General features: G+C 38.6%; 2 protein-coding genes across 3 annotated transcripts in view; both read right to left on the bottom strand.

The window, feature by feature from the left end:
- LOC139967887 (uncharacterized) overlaps positions 1 to 10,074 on the bottom strand; it is a 44,895-nt gene extending 34,821 nt beyond the window's left edge. Inside the window, exon 1 of the mRNA XM_071972074.1 lies at positions 6,157 to 10,074. The gene's annotated coding sequence lies outside the window, so the exon portion shown is untranslated. The remainder of the gene's footprint in view (positions 1 to 6,156) is intronic.
- Positions 1 to 14,029, bottom strand: part of LOC139967889 (uncharacterized) — a 130,775-nt gene extending 116,746 nt beyond the window's left edge. Inside the window, exon 1 of one of the 2 annotated variants that reach the window (XR_011793180.1) lies at positions 13,664 to 14,029. Coding sequence is in view for 1 of the 2 variants with exons in the window: in XM_071972076.1 (XP_071828177.1) it covers positions 13,664 to 13,718 (55 nt within the window). In the remaining variant the exon portion in view is untranslated. The remainder of the gene's footprint in view (positions 1 to 13,663) is intronic. The other variant, XM_071972076.1, reaches the window with a different exon arrangement.
- Between the last annotated feature and the right edge of the window lie 7,951 nt (positions 14,030 to 21,980).

The raw sequence follows: 21,980 nt of genomic DNA, 5'->3' as shown, positions 1-21,980 counted from the left end.
CGTCTTCATATTGGGTATTACACACTCTGCAATGAATGAGGTAAATTTTATAAGAGGTAGCACAAGTGATGTAACTCTTGGTTATGTTCGTGGGCTGAGTGGTTTGGCGGGTGAAAAACCCAATACGAGAAATGGACCTTGCAGACTATGCACCTAGATAGAAGAGGACAGTTCAAAGTACTATGCTGGATGGAAGTGGAGTCTTATGCTAAAGGTGGCAAAGCATTACGAACCATTAAGTCTTGTGGAGAACGGGCGTATGTATGAAATGTATGTTTGTATGTATTTCAGAACCTCCTGCAAGCAGGAACTCGCGAAGAAGCCATTACGGCTTATCAAATCCGCAAGCTGACCGAAGTCAGTCTCTTAGATTCATATTTAACGTCCATGATTATGAATTGTCAATTGTCAACAATCCTGTAACTGGACGACATACATTTATCTTGGAGTGACTCGAAATGGGGTGACTCGACTATGGTTAGCCTGTCATAAATGGCTCTTTGAAGATGATATGAGGTGTGCAGGATTTGATATGGTTGTTAGTAATTTGCGCATCTGGACGTATTCACTTCGCTTTCTATTCCCGGAGAGTGTATCGAAAGAGGGAGTAAGCTTTTTTAATTGCTTGGTGAACTCTCCTGACATTGTATCCCCTGACAACGAGGTTCTGCTATCAGCCTTATACACGGTGAAGAAAACTGGAATTATTAGAGCAAACTTGGCGAAGGCAAAGTACTTGACTGTCCGCATTGCTGGTCTTACGGTGGTGTGGTTGGCATGTAGAAGCATGGATATACTGTTATGTGTCTGTAGTTTTGAGTACAGATCAGTGGCGAGGCTGCCATTTTCTTTCCGGATGTTGACTATAACGAAGTTGGGTGAAATCTAGCAGCCTTCAGTTGGTGGGAGAGGAAAGAGAAAGGGCCTTTAATGAAACCTCGTTTCGCTGGTACATGTTGTGCAGTCTTTCGTTTTATGCAGGAAACGGATTCTGTGTGAATGGATCAAGAGAAGTCTAGTTAACTCTGTTTGTTGGAAATAGGGTGAATGGCTGCTGATATAATCCTATTGGTCCCAAAAGACAACTGTTGATCCTTCGTAGGCTGGTTTAATATATGTAAGATAATTCCCGTGGTTAGGAAGTTCAGATTCGTCAGTGAGTGTTAAAAACATAGACGTAGGTTTACATGGCTAGAATTGTTGTGCGGTATCAAGGTATTTTCCTTCCTGAAAGGGTGAATATAATTTAGAAAAACTGACAACTCTTTCCACACCCAACTCCACTCCTTCACCTACCACATCATAATCAGCAGCCTAAGTGCTTGTAGTAAACAATGAGGCACGCCTTGACTTTTCAATTTAATCTGAACTGCTCCAGGGGGAGGGAGATGGGTAAATTGGATTTACATAAATACTTTCGACCCCTTGACTGGTCAATGCAATCAATACAATGAACATACTAAATTTCAATATTTTTAGCTCTCTCTCTTCTTTTAATTGCAAACGATTTGCAACTTTGTGTTATGTTTACATTACAAGAAATCATATACAAATCGATTTTAAGAGATGATGTGCACCGTTTGGCACTGACATGAACTGATGTGCTACGCATCAACACTACTAGTGCTCACACATGAAACAGTATTCACCAATTTCCTCTACAATCATATGCCCTAGTCTTTTTTGTTCATGCAACACATAAAATGGAGGTCTGGATTGAATGATCGAATATGAAATAAATCGAAGAGACACAAAATCCATGATTGCAATACAATGGAAAATAAAGTCAAGAAGCTTACTCTACTCCCAACATAATTGGAATTAACACATAACTTTTTTCATTTAACTTGTTAAAGGTCATCAGTATCGGCCCCAAATGTTAGCATGTTTTCAAATGTAAATTTCCAGAGGATCTGATTCTCAAACATGTTCGTAGCGTTTGAGTATTATTGAAATAGTAAATTAAAAGTATGTAAAATGTCAGGATGGGTAAAATGCTGTTTAAATTTGAGCATTGCTGACCATTATTTAATTTTCTATCATGTTAGTCAATACATATGAGCTTAAAGAGTACAACCCCTATAAGCAAATTATTAAACTTCACTCTAACGCCGTGTCAAAATAAAGTTTTTCTGATGGATTCCACCGATGCATACAATGAAATGCGTAGCTTTGTACCAAAGCACACATGCTTCACGTTGAAAAGTCGTAAAGGTTATTTGGGATAGCACAAACTAAATTTGTAGAGGCTGCCGGTGACCACTCTAAAGCAATGATTGATTGATTTCAATACCTTGAGGAGGTTCATCTTGCTGTGGTTATGATGACATATTTCCCCATCCCTTCATTAATATGCATGAAAGCAAATTGAAGATGTACTGCAAGAAACATGCCATGGTTCAACAAAATTATCTCAAGTTTGAATGGAGTTATGCCAATTTCAAAAATTCACCTTTGACACTGTGACTTTCTAATATTCAAGTTATAAGCACAATTACTATCGTCATCTACTCAATATAATGAATATACACAATAAATCCGCCGCACACAAGACAAGTGTCCCATACACATTTAAACCAGGCTTGAGCCATATAGTTCCCAAGTACTACAACAATGATTCAAGGCTTACAAATGACCACAGAGGTTCCAAAGGGTACCCGTAGAAGCCTTTCATAACAAGAAAGGTGATCCAAAGAATAGTAAAGTTATAAACAAACACAACTTTCATAGCTTCATCTGGTTACAGCATAATTATATGCAGTAGATTACTAGCTGTGTATTTGAAGTTCAATCTATCCATACAAAGTACATTACAAAACTGCTTTAGTAATTTTTAAGCAAGTTCTGGTATACACAGATCGTCATTTCAAGTTGGCCAATGCCTTAATTGTCAGCCCCACGCATCACCGCTCGAACGAAGTATATATAAGGCTGGTTGCTATTGCATAAAGTTTACCAAAGTTAGCAAAGGACCCCGACATTTTGATATATTCTCTCCTCAGAAATTTCCCCACCCCTCTCCCTAGCTTCCACACATACATTGGAAACTATGAAGCCACTGAACTATACTTGACCTTATCTAATGTAAGTAATCAGTTGCAAATTATCAACAGTGCCCACCCATTAGATAGGTACACAGATGAGCAAAAACACACTGAAGAACAGTATATCGTATGACAAATGTATTTATTCACCATTATACCTGGCAAGGAGCCTAGCGTGAGAATACCTATAATTGCTACACTAGCAACTACACCTGTCCAACTACAAACGCGTAGCCTGGGAGGGGGGGGGGGGTAAGCGTCGCCTTCACAAAAAGAGAGAAAAACTAAGAGAAGAGAGAGAGAGAAGTGGAGAGAGAAAAGAGAGAAGAGAGAGGGACAGGGGATGGGGATCATGACATGGGATAATAGAGAACACGACGTATATCTCACACAAAGTTTCAGAGCTGAAGAAATTGGAATATCTCATTCCCATTATGACTAAAAACATATTCATAGGCAGGGTGGTACAACCCACATATTTTTGAAATGTATCTAAGCCGTTACCCTATTGAAAAGGAATACAAACCAACGAATTGTAGGCTACATATTTATAGGGGCAGAATGCGAACAAAAATGTTGCTGGCCTATTCGCTCGATTTGGCCTGAATATTCTCCTAATTTAACCCCAAAACCCGGCTACTCTGCTGTAGGCTTTAATCTTTCAACTGGTACCACACCATGGTACCATTTTATTGTTTGCTTTGTACGACTGGCTACTGCCACAGTGCCACGGATTGGAATAGGTCACCCGAGAAGTAGCTTCAATTTTGTGGGAATCACTACCTTCTTGCAAAATTTCTACCAAAATAAATCAATGTTAGGCTTATCATATCCAGTATTTTGAACATTTAAATTTAATTTGACAGCCGATTGGATAAACGCCTCTAAAGTCCACCATATCGTATTGTTTCCAATTGCCCTATGGCAGGCACTGGACCCCTCGCAGTAGGGCAAAGCATTCTCATTGACAGATCAATAAATTGACTCAGCCTCCACCCACCTCCCTGGCTACGTGCTTGCCTCATTACCAGTGATTTCCGTTGTAGTTTCAGCAAGAACTCGACTGATCGCTACTGTTACACACTTGACAACCATTTTTTTTATAAACTGTTTAGTAGTGGTGCTTTCGTTATGCGATTTTGCCAAATAGCTTGAAGATATCTACGAAAAAAATGTATTTCCTCAGAGATAACGCCACCAACCATATTTGTATATGCCTTTTCTGAACTCACTTTGACTAATGCTTCAATTCACTCTGCCCCTGCAATTTGACAAACAAAACCACAAACCTGGGGGAGTTTACAGAATGTTCGTTCTTTCTTCAATACATTTACAGACGTGTTGCGTACCTAATCGTGGAGTGTCTTTTATAGCATATGCAGATTGAGGTTTGGTGAGTCTGGACATCTTTTGAAGTTGATCAGGACAACTTTATATCCAGTCCCGTAATACTCCAAATTAATCGTTGATTATGAATTAAGTTCCATGAACCTCAACTAAAATGTGTACTTGAAATGACAGACCAGGATATAGTTATTGTTGGTATAAGCCGTAAGTGTAGTTTGCTTGTTACCTATTTCTGCATATGTTGCAGCAATAGCGTACATATTTTGGATATACAAATATTTTTTGCTGTAACAACTAAACCAGTATCACACAAGGTGGTTATCTGAAGGTAGCTACAATCAGGTTTTTGCAGTGTACAATTACCGATTAACTGCCGCAAATATGCTAGGATGTCAATCATGATCCATCACATGCAAAGTTCAACAAGTGTCCACTACCAGCAAGCAAGTATTCGTCTTTAATACACAAATGCATATCAAGATTATTTACAGAATAACAAATGTGTACGTTCTTAAAACCATAAAACCCACTCTGTGGTGTACATACTAGATATGACCCACTAACCGACTAGAAATTTTATTCGTACGATACTTTAATGAGGATCACTTTGTAGTCCGACCAATTAACAGTTTCAGTTCAGCAGTTTGACAGACATCACACGAATGGCCGGACCAAGACCAGGAGCCAACGGCAAACACAATTTCATAGTTCTTTTCGTCAAGATTGATCAAATCAAATTCAATTAATTATACTTTGAAAATAAGTAACTTTCTTCTCAGCAATAATGTATCCCATGATCTCGTCCATCAAACAACAACAAGAGTGAAACGTATGTTGCAGAAGGAGCAGTAAGATGAGAGGGACCCTACCTCAGTATGACATAAAATAATAAACTGAGAGTATGTCACATTCTAACTCTTAACTTCCAAGGGTCAGTCTAGGCTGTTGAAAAATTAAACCCATCTTAACAGCTCCAGCCTAACGGGCCTAGGCTTAAGCTTGGCCTAAACCTGTGTATTGTTATTTTGGTTAGGTCGGTTAGGCATTAAACAGTTTTTACGCCCCCTGAGAAACTGTTAATGTTCATACTTCAACTTACACGTAAAACGTAAAACCACAAACGTACAGATACTAGGCAAATAAGTAGGCTTGCATTTACGTTGTTTCGCTTGTGCCACTTGTGTTGTAGATGTGTCTTCCAGTCTATATATTTCTTCGTGTGTAGGTCTTGCTCTTTGGCAAAATGTTAACCGGGAGTTGGGGTTATATACTTTAGGTTCTTTAATGAAGGAAACATATACAGCAAAACTGTGTTTAGCTTTGCCGCTGAAGAATCACTTGAGTCACGGAAATGCACCGAGTACAATAGCCAGAAGCTGAAATGAAGTTAAACTATCATCCAACTGATCAGTTCTGTCAAATTCTTTTATTCCTTAATTCCACAATAACTCGGAATTTACGGCTAAATTGGGCCATAGTTTCTTGTTTTCCAACGTAAACATGACACGTGTTATACACATTGCGACAATGGATAGTATGAGAATAATAAGAAAGGTTAGCTTTTTGAGTAAATGGTTGGTGTATGACCAATAGGCTATAATCTGCTTCCATGTTGCTTTTGAAGAACCTGTAAATTTGGGACTGCAACGTTGCCTGAATATTTAACTAACAAGGCTTACTGACAAGTTAATGATCGTTAGTAAATATAATTCCTTTGTGTCTCGTAAACTAACTAATTCTGATTACCAAGTTCTCAACTACTTACTTCCTTCCCAAGGTTTCGTTGCAATGAATGTCGTAAGTCTTTGCTGCTTCACGAATTGTTTTGAAGTACTGGTGTGAACCACGGAGACTAAAATTTACCTGTATATTTGTAACCAAAATACATAATGGAAATTTCCTTCAGTTTTTTGGTCATATTTCCATGCATATGTGCACGTAGCACGAGAGTCAATAGGTCAGTTCAATTTACCTTTAGACTTTCATTATTACTTGCTATGTGCACCTATGCAGCGACCGCTGTTGCGAGTGATGGAAAGTTCCATCATGTAATGTCAGTCACGCATAAAAAAGAGAAAAGGTGTAGTGCCGCCCCTCACATTTGAAATATTGTGCATGACACAAAATCGAAAAATCGGAAGAGAAATCGGATAGCTATCCGATAAAAGGAAACGGAGTCAATATCAAAAGTTAGGAGAGCGCTATTCCACATCGGAATGGCTCAACAGATAACAAATCAGGTCCTTTATCACTGTGGCTAGAAGACCCGAACGAAAAACAGGCTGTTTCGATTCCTCCGGGAAAATCGGATAGTATTCCGATAAAAAATCGGTATAGTGTGACCGGGCCTTCTCTCTAAACTTCCAAGGGTCAGTCTAAGCTATTGCAAAAAACTCCATCTGAACAGCTTCAGAGCTTCAACATTGCGAGCCTAGCTTTAGCTTGGCCTATACCTGTGTATTTTTATGTTGGCTGGGTCATTTAGACATTAAAAAGTTTATTACGCCCCTTGCAAATTTTTTAACGTTCATGCCGCGAAAGTGTCCATTAGCTATAGGTTGCATCCAAAACCCCGCCGTTTGTACTGAACGTCAGGTTTTTTCTAGTTGGTTAACTGAGTGATCAGTCCCATCTTTTCGCACCTTAGTTGAGCTGCCTATTCGTCTATTATACAACTCATCACACAGCTAGTAGCCAAATCACTATCATATCAAGGCAGACATGGCAAGGCGTGAACAAATCAGCTCTTCCAAACTAACCAGTCTGTTTGCAGAAGAGATAAAGTTTCAGTAAGTTGAGGGCAAGAGAGCTGAAAAATGCAACCTATGGTATGGAATAATTCTTGTCATGTTTCTACCAAAAACTACACGTAAAACGTATAACCAAATACCTTTCAGTGTTTTTTTCCTACAATTACCAGACAAATAAGTAGGCCTGTATTTTACAAGTGTTAACATTGTCGGTTAGTGCTACTTTACGTTATTGTGCTTGTACCAACTGTAGTTGCAGAAGTTCCTTCCAGTCTATATATTACTTCCGTGTGTAGGTCTTGTTCTTTGACGAAATGGAAACGAATGTTAATTGGAAGTTTGTGTTCAGCTTTGCCGCTAACGAATCATTAGAGTCACGGAACAACACCGTGTACAATAGACAGAACCTGAAATGAAGTTAAGTTTTATCCAACTAACCAGTTCTGTCCAATACCTTTATTCATAAAAATCACTAATTCTACAATAACTCGGAATTTACGGCTAAATTGTGCCATTGTTTCTTGTTTTCCAACGTAAAACATGACACGTGTTATACACATTGCGACAATGGAAAGTATGAGAATAATTAAATAAAAAGTTTCTCTTTTGGAGCAATGCCGATTAGGTGTATGACCAATAGGCTATAATATGATTTCCATGTAGGCCATGCGTACACGTTGATTTGGAAGAACCTGTTGATTTTGGACGGCAACGTCGCCTGAAATAATTAGCTAGCAAGTCTTAGGAGGTTCTGAAGCATTAGAAAATATAATTCCATTCGTGTCTCGTTATCTATATAACTAGTTCTGATTACAAAGTACTTAAAATACCAACTTACTTCTCAAAGCTTCGTTAAAATGAATGTCGTATATCTTTGCAGCTCCACGAATTGTTTGGAAGCACTGATGTGTACCACGGAGACTTTGTCCTTACATTTGTAACCGACAATACCTGATAGAAATTTCCATCCCTTTTTATATCACATTTGCATGCATAGGTGTAACTTGTACGAGAGTCTAAAGGGAAGTTCAATGTGCCTTTGAATTTTCATTTACTTGCTATGTGTACCTATGCAGTGAGAGCTGTTGCGAGTGATGGAAATTTCCATCATGTTTTGTCGGTGACGCATACAAAGAGGAAGTGTGTAGTGCCGCCCCTCACATTTGAAATATTGTGCATGACACTAGTCTAAGCACAGTGCGAAAAATAAATACACAAGACAAGCAGTTTCCAGTTACAAAGATATATTGCTGAGTATCAGGCGATAAAATGCTACAACACTGCTTTATAGTTAAATGTAAAGCATAATAATCTATTCAAACTATCGTCATGAAGCCATGCATCCGATATTGAAACACAAAATAATAAGTGTGTAACGTCGGCCCACGTTGAGTCCTAAAGGATAGGTTAATTTGCTTGTGACAGGAAATGGACATGTGAACTCTCCTTCTAGGGAAAGACAAAATGCTAGAAAGTATAGAAACAAAAGATGATCCAGTTAATCTTACTTTTATTGAACGCAACTTAGGAATATAACAATTTACAAAGCAATAAAGTTTATCATAATGTATTGTTCATCGTAGGTCGGCTGATATTCCGTGCTATGAGCCCCTCAGAATCTCAGTAGGCTGACCCTCAATCGGTAGAACCTCAGTGTGCTGACCCTCAGTCGGTAGAACTGCGGTAGGCTGACACTCCGTCGGCAGAACTTCAGTAGGCTGACACACCGTCGGCAGGACTTCAGTAAAGTTGAAGGTTTACAGTCTTGTATGAGGCTAATGCCTCCTCACATGACTTTACAACTTAACCCCTGGTCATTGGTAACTTGTCACACCCACACACCAAAGTGTGCACAATTCAATCAATCTCTCCTGGGGCACCACAGTGCACCACAACCACGTGTCCCCCGGGGGACTTCCCATAGGGTGCAGCCACAAACCGGCGCACGCAACTATATTTACAAGTTACCTCGCAGGTCCCCATTTATACACCTGGGTGAAGAGAGGCAATGGAGATCAAGCGCCTTGCCCAAGGACACAACGCAATGATCTGGCCAGGGCTCGTACCTGTAATCCTTAGATCACAAGTCCACTGCCTTAACCACTTGACCACAACGCCCTCCTAAAGTCAGTAGGCTGTGTCAGTAGGCTGACACTCCGTCGGTAGATCGGTAGGCTGATATTCAGTCTGCAGAATCTCAGTAGGCTGTGTTTCAGTACGCTGAACCCCAGTTGGCTGAACTTCAGTCGGCTGAACATCAGTACGCTGAACATCAGTACGCTGAACCTCAGTTGGCTGACACTCAGTGAGCTGAACGTAGGTAGGCTGTCCTTCAGTCTGCTCAACTTCAATAGAGTGACTCCAGCGTGCTGATATTCAGTTGTGTTACGTTGAAGTTCTAGCTGGCAGTATTCCCCTAGTCTGATATTAATTATGTAAACTCGTACAGATGCAATGGAAAGGTGTGACTGCACTGGATACTAAGCATAGGCAGTTCCTTCGAAATCCGCCCGGTTGTTAATAAGTAATAGTTGTGTACTATCAGACCTGTCTGCTTCTTTTAAAAATAGCCCCCAGCCTCGGTGCCTAGAAAATTGGTTGAAATGATTACCTCCCTCCTCACGGTACGTGGTTTCTGGTTTTCCTACTCCTACGGGAATTCTACTACTAGCCGGATACGGTTCGGGGCCTTAGTCGGTAACGACCGTTACTAGTACCACAGGTACGGTCAATAAAGAAATGATCAGATTAGCCGCTTCCGACCAAGAAAACAAAAGCGAGCCCTCCCGATATGAACCTCCCTAATTTGCAGTGTAGGAGATTATTAATTACTAGCCTAGGTACTTAACTTTTACCAAACTCACTCGTTTATCTTGCTGCGTAGGGCTAATGTTGTATACTGGTTGGCAATAGTACGTCTGTTCCCCTTGAAGGTTGATCGTAATGTGCCCCAAGCAACGTGGTTCTGCGGCCAGGCTATCCTGCGGGAAACCCGTCATAGAATTTTCCACAGGTCGCACATTCTTGTTAGTAGATAGCGCCACCAAAAAAAAACTTAGTTATATAGAAAGCAGTATTCGTTACAAGTGTATACAGTTCTATATGTACCACAATAACAATGGTGCAAAAGCTGCCCAAGCAGTTAACCTACTAACGTCTACCACCGGGTAACATTGCCCAACAGTGCACACCATTCTCTTCAGTTGGACATAGTCAATCCAGTATTCGACGACATCACGTTTACAGCTGTTTCTTATCACCTTTGTTTTATTATCTGCGAGATCTATTCCAGATATAATGGCATGGCAACGGGGATGCAGAAACGCTTCTACAAATAGGATGACATGGTCACCAAGTCGTAACGTCTGAATAGACCTAACATCCTCGGAGTGCGAAAAGGACCATAGGATCATTGTCCTAGAACCGTTCAAAGAAGCAACATCACCAACTCCACCTACTACGATACCAATGAAAAATTCAACACCAATGCAAACCATTATACCTGACGTAGAGCCTAGCGTTACTTTACCCCAATTTTTCCACCAGCAACTACACCTGTTCCACTGCAAACGCGTAGCAGGGGGGGGGGGGTTGATGCTATCCACCCTCCTAAAAGGAGAACAGAGAGAGAAACAGAGAGAGGTGGAGCTAGAATAGATAGAAGAGAGAGAGAGGGGGGCATGAAGTTGGAGAATTGGAAAACAACGTAGACCTCACATAAAGCTTCAGAGGAAATTGGAATATCTCATTCCCATTAATGACTAAAAATATATTTCATAGGCATAATGGTTTATCTAAGATTTTATTCCCAATCTTTTGAAATATATCTACGCCGGTAGCAGACATAGAATCACCCTATCGAAAAGGAAATCAAACCACCAAATTGTAGGCTACATATGTATTGGAACAGAAATCGAGCAAAATGTTTATGAACTTTATTCACTCGATTTGGCCTTTAAATTCTCTAAATGTGATCGGTTGTGTTACAGAAAAACTGTCCACAAAGATAGTGCATTGGCATTTGCAACCATTTTTTATAAACTGCATAATAGTGGTACTTTCGTCATGCCTTTTGCGAAATATCTTGATGATATCTACGGAGAAATGCATTCCCTCATTGACAAGACAACATACACAACCAACCAATGTTGCACTTGCCATTCCTGAACTGGCACTTTCACTAATGCTTCAATTCCCGCGGCACTTGCATTTAACCAAACAAACAAAAAACGATGTTACAGATTGTTCGTTCTTTCTTCAATACATTGATTAACAGCTGTGAAAACATGGAGTGTGCCTTATAACATATGCGGAATGTGAGTCTGAGCATCTTTTAAAGTTGATCAGGACAACTCTATATCCAGTTCAGTAAACCTACAAAGTAATCGTTGATTATGCATTGTATTTCACGAACTTCAACTTCAAATTTGTACAAAGTGAAAGGAAAGACCAAGATATAGTTATTGCTGGTATAAGCCGTTAGTGTAGTTTGTTTTTTACCAAACTCTGCATATGGTGCAGCAAATAGCTTATATCGTTTGGATATGCAAATAATTTTTGCTGTACCAACTACACAAATAACACACTAGGTGGTTATATGAAAATAGCTTCAATCATGTTTTCGCAGTGTATAATTCCCAAAACTGCTCCAAATCTGCTAGGATGTTCAAAGTTCAACAAGTGTCTACCATCAGCATCCAAGTATTCATCTTTGATATACAAAGTGCATATGAACAGATCTATATGATATTACAATTCATGACATATTACGTATGCCACACATATTACTTATTGTTGTAACATATGGTCTGGTACTAGATATACCAATCTGAATCCCATTTATATTGCGCAGAAGAGAGCAGTCCGCCATATAACACATGCCAAACCACGGGACCACACAAATCCTCTTTTTAAGCGTCCTAGGTTGTTAAAAACTGATGACATTATTAGGGTTAATCTTGCTACATTTGCTTATAAGGCATGGAATGAACTGTTAACAAATGCTTTTAATGACTACTTAATAAGTAACAGTAATATTCATCATTACAATACCAGATTTTCAGGCAATGCACATTATAACAGATATAATTCTACAATAGGGATGTTATCACTAAGGGCACGTACAATCAAAACATGGAATTCTCTATCAGACGCTATTAAAAATAAACCCTCTGCAAAATCATTCAGAAGAAACTTTATTCAACAAATAATTGCATCTTATTAATCGAATATGTTCATATTTTCTTATACATTTTCTTTTCTTTTTCCTTTTCTTTACAAGGAGTCCTCTACTTTGCTAAGCCATATGAAGGTTTTTTAGAGGACTTCCTATCACATTGTATATATTCACGTCATGAAACAAAATAAATAAATCAATCAATGACAAATATCCAAATACAGCACTCATATGCTTATTTTGTCTAATCATATCTCCTGTCTCTTGAATGTTTTATACGGAGAAATATATCTAAAACCTATCTCACGCAACAAGAACTATCAATAATGGCTTTCGAAAAGAAAACAGAAACATAAAAACCAGTTTCCAATTCCATCGAAAAATGATAAAATTTACAACAGAAATACTAGATTCTTCCTGTATACAATGCCATTTCCACATTTGGATCAGTGGGATCGTGTCGAGACTTTATAACAATCTCTTTCAGTAGCAGAAATCAGTTATCGAATGGAAATTTTATCTCTTATTAGTTGGTTGATACTTTCCAAGAAATAAAGCTGTAAAGGATGTGACCACCCATAGATATAAGGAACCAGTATTGAAACGTTGTGGAGAAATCAGATATGGTGAGGGATGTGTAGCGAAGAGTTAATCTACATAAATTAGTATGCAAAATGTTTTTGTTTAGGTTTAGTCTTTCATAATTTTACCCGTGAAGATAGCAAGTGAAACACAAGTGAAACAAAGAGAAGCTTCTATATAAGGGGGAAATGTCGTGATAAATATATTTAACTGAACACAACAACAACAACTCTTCATGACAAACCTTTTTTGATCATATCGTCTTCATGGGATTTTACATGGATTAGAACCTTTAAACATCACGAATGTCTGAACAAAATTGAGCATTTAGTATCATGAACCTGATTGCAACTTTTTAATGAATCAATTTGCCAATGTTGGCAATACTAACAGAATAACAAGGTAATACAATTTTATGGACATGCAGGGAAAGTTCTGACAGAAAGCTCGTTGCTATTATATGGGAATGGGAATTAGCCCGAAGTCTAACTTGCATCTTTTAGGTGTCGCACCACAATTAATTTCTCCATTGACTTACACACTAAATCGTTCGCTTCCAAGGCCACTAAATCATAGATAAAAGTTTTCTTACATGTCCTTCCCACCATGTCATAGCTGATGGTTTGGGCAAGTTTTGCCACCATGACTGTTAAGATTTTGAGCTAGAAGGGCTCTAAGTTTAGCATAGTGCTTCCCGACCCAACTGTCAGCTCTCGCTGTGGAATCTCGTTGAACCCAAGATTTTCTGAACTGCCTTAACTCACCTTCAATCTTCCAGATTCTTAGACCATCAGTAGTTGATTTCGTCCTCTTCAACATATATGCATGAAAAAGAACGATGATGAATCAGAAATAACGAACAAGAAGTACAGTTTGTCACTTTATAGGGCTATTTTCAGAGGGCTAACCTTGCAGACGAGCGTGCACTACTCTAATTGTGGTGCGATACTTAAACCATACTTCTGTGTCTGCAACCAAAATATAAACTCGTGCCGTGCGTGAAGAGACCACTGAAGAGAGGCAATACGTTCAAACTAACATTCCAAAGAGGTTATGATGTCTGGATGATTTGCATTTAGGCTGTAGACACTAGCCTGATACCAGTACGATAGTTAGTGTCATGATCGTAAAAAAAAAATGTTACGATCTTTCTCACTCCTTAGTTTGGTATTCCTATTCTTGCAAGGGCGGTGATCTGTTTTAAATATTGGGGGGGGGGGACATTTACTTGGATGCAGGCGAATTACTATCAAAGCGGAGCGCCACCATTGGTTGGCGCGTAGCGCACAAGAAAATTTCTGGTTTTGATAGCCCCCCAGATCACCGGAAATGGCACTTCTCGGGCTTGAAAATGACCGACCATGTACACTTTTGCCTGAGAACCAAGTTTTTCCTAATCGTTTTTTTATTTTTATTCTTAACCTTTTTTCAAGATTGTCACCAGTCACACATCATGTTCGACCTCATTGCATCTCCTGTGGATCATTGCTTTTGTAGGTAATTCTACTTAACGCCCCACAATACCCGTCAGCCCCACTTTTCAAGGTTTTAAGCCCATTATTTGTTCAGAATTTGAATAATTAATTCACTTCAAAACATACCCAACATGTTGCACAAAATTTCATCTATGGACAACCAATATAGAAAAAAAAAACCTCAACCCCTAACAAACCGGTCAAAATTGCACGAGTAGAGGGAAATATGATGAAGAATGTTGGTCAAGGAATTTTCGAAAATTCAGACACAGTTAAATTATTGGAGTACAAATATTGAAACCTCTTATAATGGCTACCTGTACTTTAAAACTTCGAAATCATAGAAAATACCAAAATATATGCTCGATGGGGAGGGCGATCTCCACCCTTCACCCCCTCCCTTGGCTACGCACCTGTGGTTAGAAATCTTGTAGGAAACAGGCCAAATGGAAACCCAATGAACCCATATCGATGTGGATCATATATACGATTGTACGTAAGTTACACTCAAGCACAAGATGCAAACCAAATTTCATTACGGATGCGGTCCTTCTAGCTATTCATTTCGGAAAAAAAGTGAAAACTACTTTGGGTCATATATAGTAACAATTTGTGACACGGTTAGACAGGCGCCTTGCGAGGAATTTGCCAAGGGAGGGGCACAGCTTGTACCCAGACTTTCTAAGCGTAGCTCCACCATAAGTTGGCGCGAAGCGCAAAAGAAAATTTTGGCCGAAAATGCCTCCCAGATCGCTGGAAATAGCACTTCCCAGGCCTTGTAAGTTGCATCTAAGCATTTTCTATTTTGAAATTACTAGTGATATCATAAAAAATACAAAACATATGCTTAAAAACAACTATGCCACCAAATATTGGGGCATATTAGATACTATATCCCCCCACCTAAAATATTGGGGGGCATGTCTCCCCCCCGTCCCCCCATGATCGCCGCCCATGTATTCTTGTTTATGTTTTCTCCCTGTGTTTCAGCTCCGAAATGATATCTCTGAGTCGATCTTAATCTACTTTTGACAGATTGCAGACAAAGGCCCCAGTTTGATTGATTAATTGACTTACATGACAATTTTATTGACCTGAGTTGATGCCTGTGGGTTTCGTGACAATGTTAATGGTCTTGCTTTTTGCGCTCAATTCGTTTATGGTACGTGGAAGTATGCTTATATGATGTGTACAAACAAGTAGTGGCGCTATGACGGTAAAGAAAATTAGGTTCAAAATATCCCTTTTTCTCACGCTTTAAACTATCGACATGAACACTTGAACTGCAGTAAACTTGACTCTATATCAAGTGGCCGTCGCTCAGAATTCCTAGGATATTTCCACAAGTGCACAAGATGCGCATGGATTTGTGTGCTTATATGTGCAAAATGGGTAGGAATGAGGGGAGGGAGGGGGGGGGGGGTAACACGAGAATGCATGGACCTTTCACTCACCAGTGAAAATTCCTCAAAAAGAGACTACATTCAAGAACCACCATAGAAATGGAACAAAACAATGGCAGTTTCAAACAAGATTCTGGTATCAACTCAGAAATCAGGACTGTTATACAATAGGCCTACGTGAAGAAAAGCCTAGTCGAAAAATAACACGGTTTGATACTCAGGTTGCTATTAGTGGGCAACTTAAAACACTCCAAAATTATGGCTTATTCTTTAATAATTTCCTTCACGGTTGGTGGAGGGTTCAATGCGTCAATTAGTCGAATTAATTGTCGTCCGGGCTTTGTCATCACTACATCGGAGTAATATCACCCTTGCCTTTAACTCCCTTTAACACATTTTTAAAGTTGGGTAACTCTGTTTGGATTAACCATGATTTTCCATAAACCTATAACCAAATTCATACTCCACTCAGCTACCCCCCCCCCACACCACCCCCACCAACGTTATCTTATTTTTCGATTTCCTTTGGGGAAAAACCTTAATAGAAATTTCGCAAACTTAGGTGTGTCCATTGAAGTAGGCTTATGTTCGAAGATGAATATAAGGAACGTATCATTTCAAAAGTGTAGCAATTATTTAACTAACACAAAACTATACATTGATTTTTGTTTACCTTCGAACAGCCTTAGATTGACTTTAGATGAATGAACTGTTTACTAAACAAAGTATCCAAGTCGATCTTTATACAATTTACTCGCAACTACGAACTATGCTGTCAAACAATCGATTATCCTTTTAAGTAATTCAAGATGGAAAACAACACAAGTTTTCAGATGATGGAGAGCTTACATACAGACAATGGATAGCTTATATACAGACAATGGATAGCTAACACACATACATTGGATATCTTTCATACGGACAATGGATAGCTTATAAACATACAAGGAGGTTGGAGGTGGTTTTGGAGGTGATTTAAGGCATTTTAGAAAATCTTGGGTTAACCAAGATTTCGCAGCGAGAGCTGGCAGTTGGGTCGGGGAGCACCATGATAAACTTTGAGCTCTTCTAGCTCAACATCTAAACGGGCATGGTGGCAAAACTTGAACGTGCTATGATAGCCCAATCCAACAGCTTCTCATATGGTGGGAAGGACATGCCAGTTGAAAAGTTCTATCTATGCTCTACTGCGGCATTAGAAAGTGACCAGTTTAGTGTGTAGAGGAACAGAAACTACGCTACGAGACCTTCTTCATACTTATTATTTTATATAATCATATAGCTTCGTCTTTAAAATGACTTCGGAGAATTTCAGAGATCACGCACAAAGATACTATTTTTTTTGTATATTTAACGTACAGTTTCACGAGATGATTGATGAAGTGTACGCCACAAGTCAACTGTTAATTCTCCACAGGAATTGTAGACCATCGGTGCGAATCGTCATTCACCTTCGTCTGCGAGCAAACTTCTATATTAGTCTATACGCGTCTTATCTTATACTTGAAAATTGAAGTGAAAAAGTGATAGTATGTATTGGTAGCAGTTGCAAGAGTAGTTGGTCGGTGGAGGGAGGGGGGGGGGAGGGTGGTAAGAAAACGATCACGAGAACAGCGGCACGTCCTTATATCTTTGATCACCTGGACATGGGACTTTGGGACTGTCAAGGATGTATTGACCAAATGATTAACCGCAAAGGGAATTGGTGAAACGTGAGAAATTAACGGAGATGCAGGTTTGCAAAATATTTACTTTGGTGTTCCGAGGGTTATTATTAAAAGTGCAAAGACCAAACGAGTTTGAAAGTTTAACAGTTGAGTGGCTGGGGGATTTCAGATACGATTAATTCGTGAATAATATCTCAAATAGTCACAACCTACAGAACAGAACATTCCTAACAGAGGGTCCAATCTAATAGCAATACGGTAATACTTTCGTTGAGAGGAGATTCAAAATATTTCTTTGTGGGCAGAAAATCGACAAATATGACTGTGAGTGCAGATCACGGAAACATATATTGGTCTTGTTATACTCAAGGACAGAACTGCACGAACGACACAGTGGCATGGTAGATCTGACCATGCTTTAATTTCACTCAGAGAATCTTTACAAGAATTACTGAGAGAAAACAGCCTACCAACTGAGAGACACCACTGTCATATTAACATTAGATTCATCAAAATGCATGGAAAACCGCCACGTCAATTAGTTGCAAAATATGGATCAAATCGTAGATTTCATTGTTGTGAGAAAATTTGGCGGAATGTGAATGCACCTGCTATGGATGGTATAGTTCAGGATGCCAAATACATTTACCCGATGAAAGTGCACGTTGTGTTCAGAAAAATAATTTGCAAAATATATAGATAGACATTTCTGTATACATGTACACTGATTGTAAGCGCTTTCTCAAATTTTGCCATTGTTGTTTCTTGTTTGTTACATTAATTCATTCTTTACATGATTATAAATAGTTACAGCTTTCAGCGCATTGGTGATCTGTTTTTTTTTATGATCATATCAAACATTGGATTATCATTGTTAGTCTTTGCATTTTAGTAATTCTGTTTTACATCTTTTCGCTGGTTTGAGACTTCTGTCAACAAAGGCTATCGGTCTGTTTGTAATTTCCCAATTCTTTTGTAGAAAACTTTCGTCGACGTTACTCTTGGATAGTACAGAGGATGATGATGAAATTGGGTAAAATGTGGCATAACGTAGTAAAGAAAAATGAGTTTCCATTCAAGTTTTGTCACAAAAGCGAAATAAAGTATAAAGTGTACTACATTTTCATTCAATTGATGTTAACATAGAAATAATTTGCAAGCTCAGTAGACTTTTCAAACAGAAAGTTTGTCGTTGAGAATGTGGTTCTTTCTATCTGACAATCTAGCAGGTATATAGGATCAGGCAGCATGATTGAAAACAAGTCTTATCTTCTAACATTAATGATATATGATGAAAGTGATGTGGTTCGATCCACTGTTTCTTCTTTCCTTTGCTTCCTTTTCATGAGACACAGCATTATGTCACCATAGAATCATAACCCTGACTTATATGGTTTTACCGTTCGATTCGGTTCTTAGTTCCGCTAAATATATGGACAAAATGAAGATTATTTCTTCAATTATGGCTTAAGAAACACAATGTTGATAAGGAAAATGAAATAACATCTTCGAGGGCATTCAATTGGTATCACATTTTAGAATTCCCCAAGTGTTTTCTACGTCCTTCGAGAGCCGTTATGGAAAATCGGTAAACAGCAGACTATCAAACTTAATTTGCCTCCTCAAATCTCCCCTCTAGAATTCGAATTCCTAACTTGCGAATCTTACTTAACCACTGCCAAAAATTAAGGCTTTCTGCAAAAGTTTAAAGGTAAGAATAATTTGTATTAGGAATGTCCCCTTATTTTTACTTTGACCGCTGTCATAATTCTGACTTATGGATTTGTACACATCTTCTTTTGAAGTTGACTTCACAGAGGAGCTTATACAGACTACAAAAGCTATATAACTTGAACACAATTTCGTTCCAACGTTTGTGATTGGATAGCCGATCACTGACGATATCTTGTATTTGTCCAATAAAACCTGCGATTTGAAGGAGGTAGATATACTGCTAACAACTATGGCGATCTTAGACAAATCCTATAACAAGAACTTGGCAACGGCGTCAAGTGAACATCTCGAAACGTATCATGCCAATTACATTGACTCACCGAAAGACAACATTGAAATATACCTTTCAAATTAAAACAGAATATGTTGCGGCAAATTTAGAATTTGGCGGATTCGGTCACCTGCGTGGAGGAGGATCAGTGAAACAATCAAGTCAAGGTGTCTAAACAGGAGAGGACATGTAACATAATAGCAAATTTTTCAAACATCGCTTGCATTTTCATTCGTCCTAAAGTAATGGATTACTCTGCGGTAAGATGTTTTTATTAATCATGCAATTTTGTTTTTCTTAAATGCTTCGTTATTTCCTTTCTCTTTGCATACAATACAATTACTTCTTTTATTTGTTTTCATCCTTTTTAAAAATTATATTGGTTTTCTGTCAAAATATGAGTTCGGTAGCTTAACCCATATAAAACAATTTTAATTGCCAGTACAGTTTCTGAAGCTTATGCCACTGTTTACTCTTTGTTCAAAGCACGCGATAACACGTGACAACAGGAGGTTGGGATGACTTAATTTAAAACGATTTGTTATGTTTGCTTAAAATGTACACAATTTGTTCTAACTAAACTCGTTCACTTTTATGAACATTAAATCAGCACTGAAATACTAACTCTGATATTATTTAAAAAGAAAATAGGTTTCGACGACAAAACGCAACTCAAACAATGATCTTTGTAACATTTTTGTCATTTTTCTTTAAATTTAAATGAATAGTGTATGGATTAAAGTAGCTGCCATTTTTTATCGAGTAATAGATCTAATCTATTTTGGCTTTGCATGCAATGAGTCTAGTGTCAGTTTTAATATATTTTACATATTTAACTAATTATTATATAAAGAAAAAGCGGGAGAGGGGAGAGGGGAGAGGGGAGACATAAAAATGAGAGCAAGGAAGGACAACAAGTGTTCCTTCAGCATGCATATGTAAGACTGCTTGTTAGGGCGAAGTAAATCAACGTTGACTGCTATATATCCAGCCATAATACTTTGTGCATTATCCCAAACTTGATAGGTTCACATCGACAAGTAGACATCAAGTTGAATGCAATTTTAGGCAATAAAAGTAATTTGTATAACTGGGTCCTTCCTTTATGACTGTTATCCTAGTGTTCATAACTTTCCATACACCACGTATCATACAAGGAGCTCAACCTATATGTCATAAGGTTAAACCTAGCACCGAGCAGAGTAGACAATGCATTTACTTTTTGGAGCTGATCTTTGGAATTCTTTAACAGACAAATTCTCCTACGATAAAGTCTTCCAAGAAAAACCCTTAAATGTATTCATACAATTCATAGCTAGGTTTGTGCTTTTGAAAGTTTTGCCACTGCTTTGATTATCTTCTGTTTTTCTTTCCTTCTTTTGTTGCTTACACAACTCCCCAACCACTCTTTCCTATTTTGGTTTTGGTAGCCAGAAATTGCCTAATTTCTTGTAATTGCACCTTTGTTGGAGGCAGGTTACATACAATTGGAGGCGCTCGTCTGAAATGAGAGTCGAGGTTACTAATCTCAAGTCCTGCACACCTATTACAGAGACACTCTGTCATGAGTTTTTCTTAAAACATATTGAATTAGCCTTTACTACATGACTTATCTATTATCAGTCTTTAGTTGAGGCTTTTCTGTGATTTAATGTTTGTTTTCTTGTTCCCTAGTATGATTGACAAACCTCAATGGGGCATATACTTTGGTATATAAGTTGTTTGAAGCGAGAGCCTAGGCTTTAAAGAATGTTCACTATTTACATATGTTGGGGCCATGTGATTGCAGACTTCACGGAAGGGAGGCGTTTTGTATTAATTTTTAGCCTAATGTGTTGCGCATGGTGTGGAATATGAGTATATATTGTGACAGGATGTGCTGCATTCGTTTATCCTCCATATGCTTGAGAGCATATATAGATGTTATCGCGGTTATAATAAAGTGACCATATGTTCCTGTCTGGAATCAGGGACATTTATTGCGTGACTGGAATGGGGAGCGGTTTAAGGGGAGGGGGTGTCCCCCTTCCCCTTTGGAAATATTTCAAGTGCCTCAGGTGCTTAGATGTAAAATGGTGATACTTAGAAGCACTTTTTAAATCAATTTTATTTAGCTTTTTCTTAGATGAAATTCACTTACTTAACATGGTTCTTTGAGAGCTTTTGAGTTGCTTGTGTCATAAATTCGTAATCAATTGGTCTTAGTGCACAGTACTTCTTTGAAGAGTGTATTTTCATCAATACTTCTTTGGTGCTACTGAGCATTTTGCTGAATTCCACACAAGACATGCTGAAATGGGTTCTGACTTGCAGCACGGTTTTCACGGTTTCAACCTCCAGCTGAGATTTCCCTGAGTTCTATCATTCATGAGAGGAAACACCCTTTCTACTGATGCATTACTCCTCGGAAATATGTTTTTACAATTATTTTACTAATAATGTGGGATATTTTCGAAATACCTGAACATTTTGACGAACTCGGGGACATCTTCGGGGACACTTGTTCATCGGGACAGCACACTGTAATCGGG

This window comes from Apostichopus japonicus, chromosome 5 (assembly GCF_037975245.1).
Source record: "Apostichopus japonicus isolate 1M-3 chromosome 5, ASM3797524v1, whole genome shotgun sequence".
In the NCBI taxonomy this organism is placed as follows: Eukaryota; Metazoa; Echinodermata; class Holothuroidea; order Aspidochirotida; family Stichopodidae; genus Apostichopus; species Apostichopus japonicus.
This window is presented reverse-complemented; position numbering and strand designations above follow the sequence as displayed.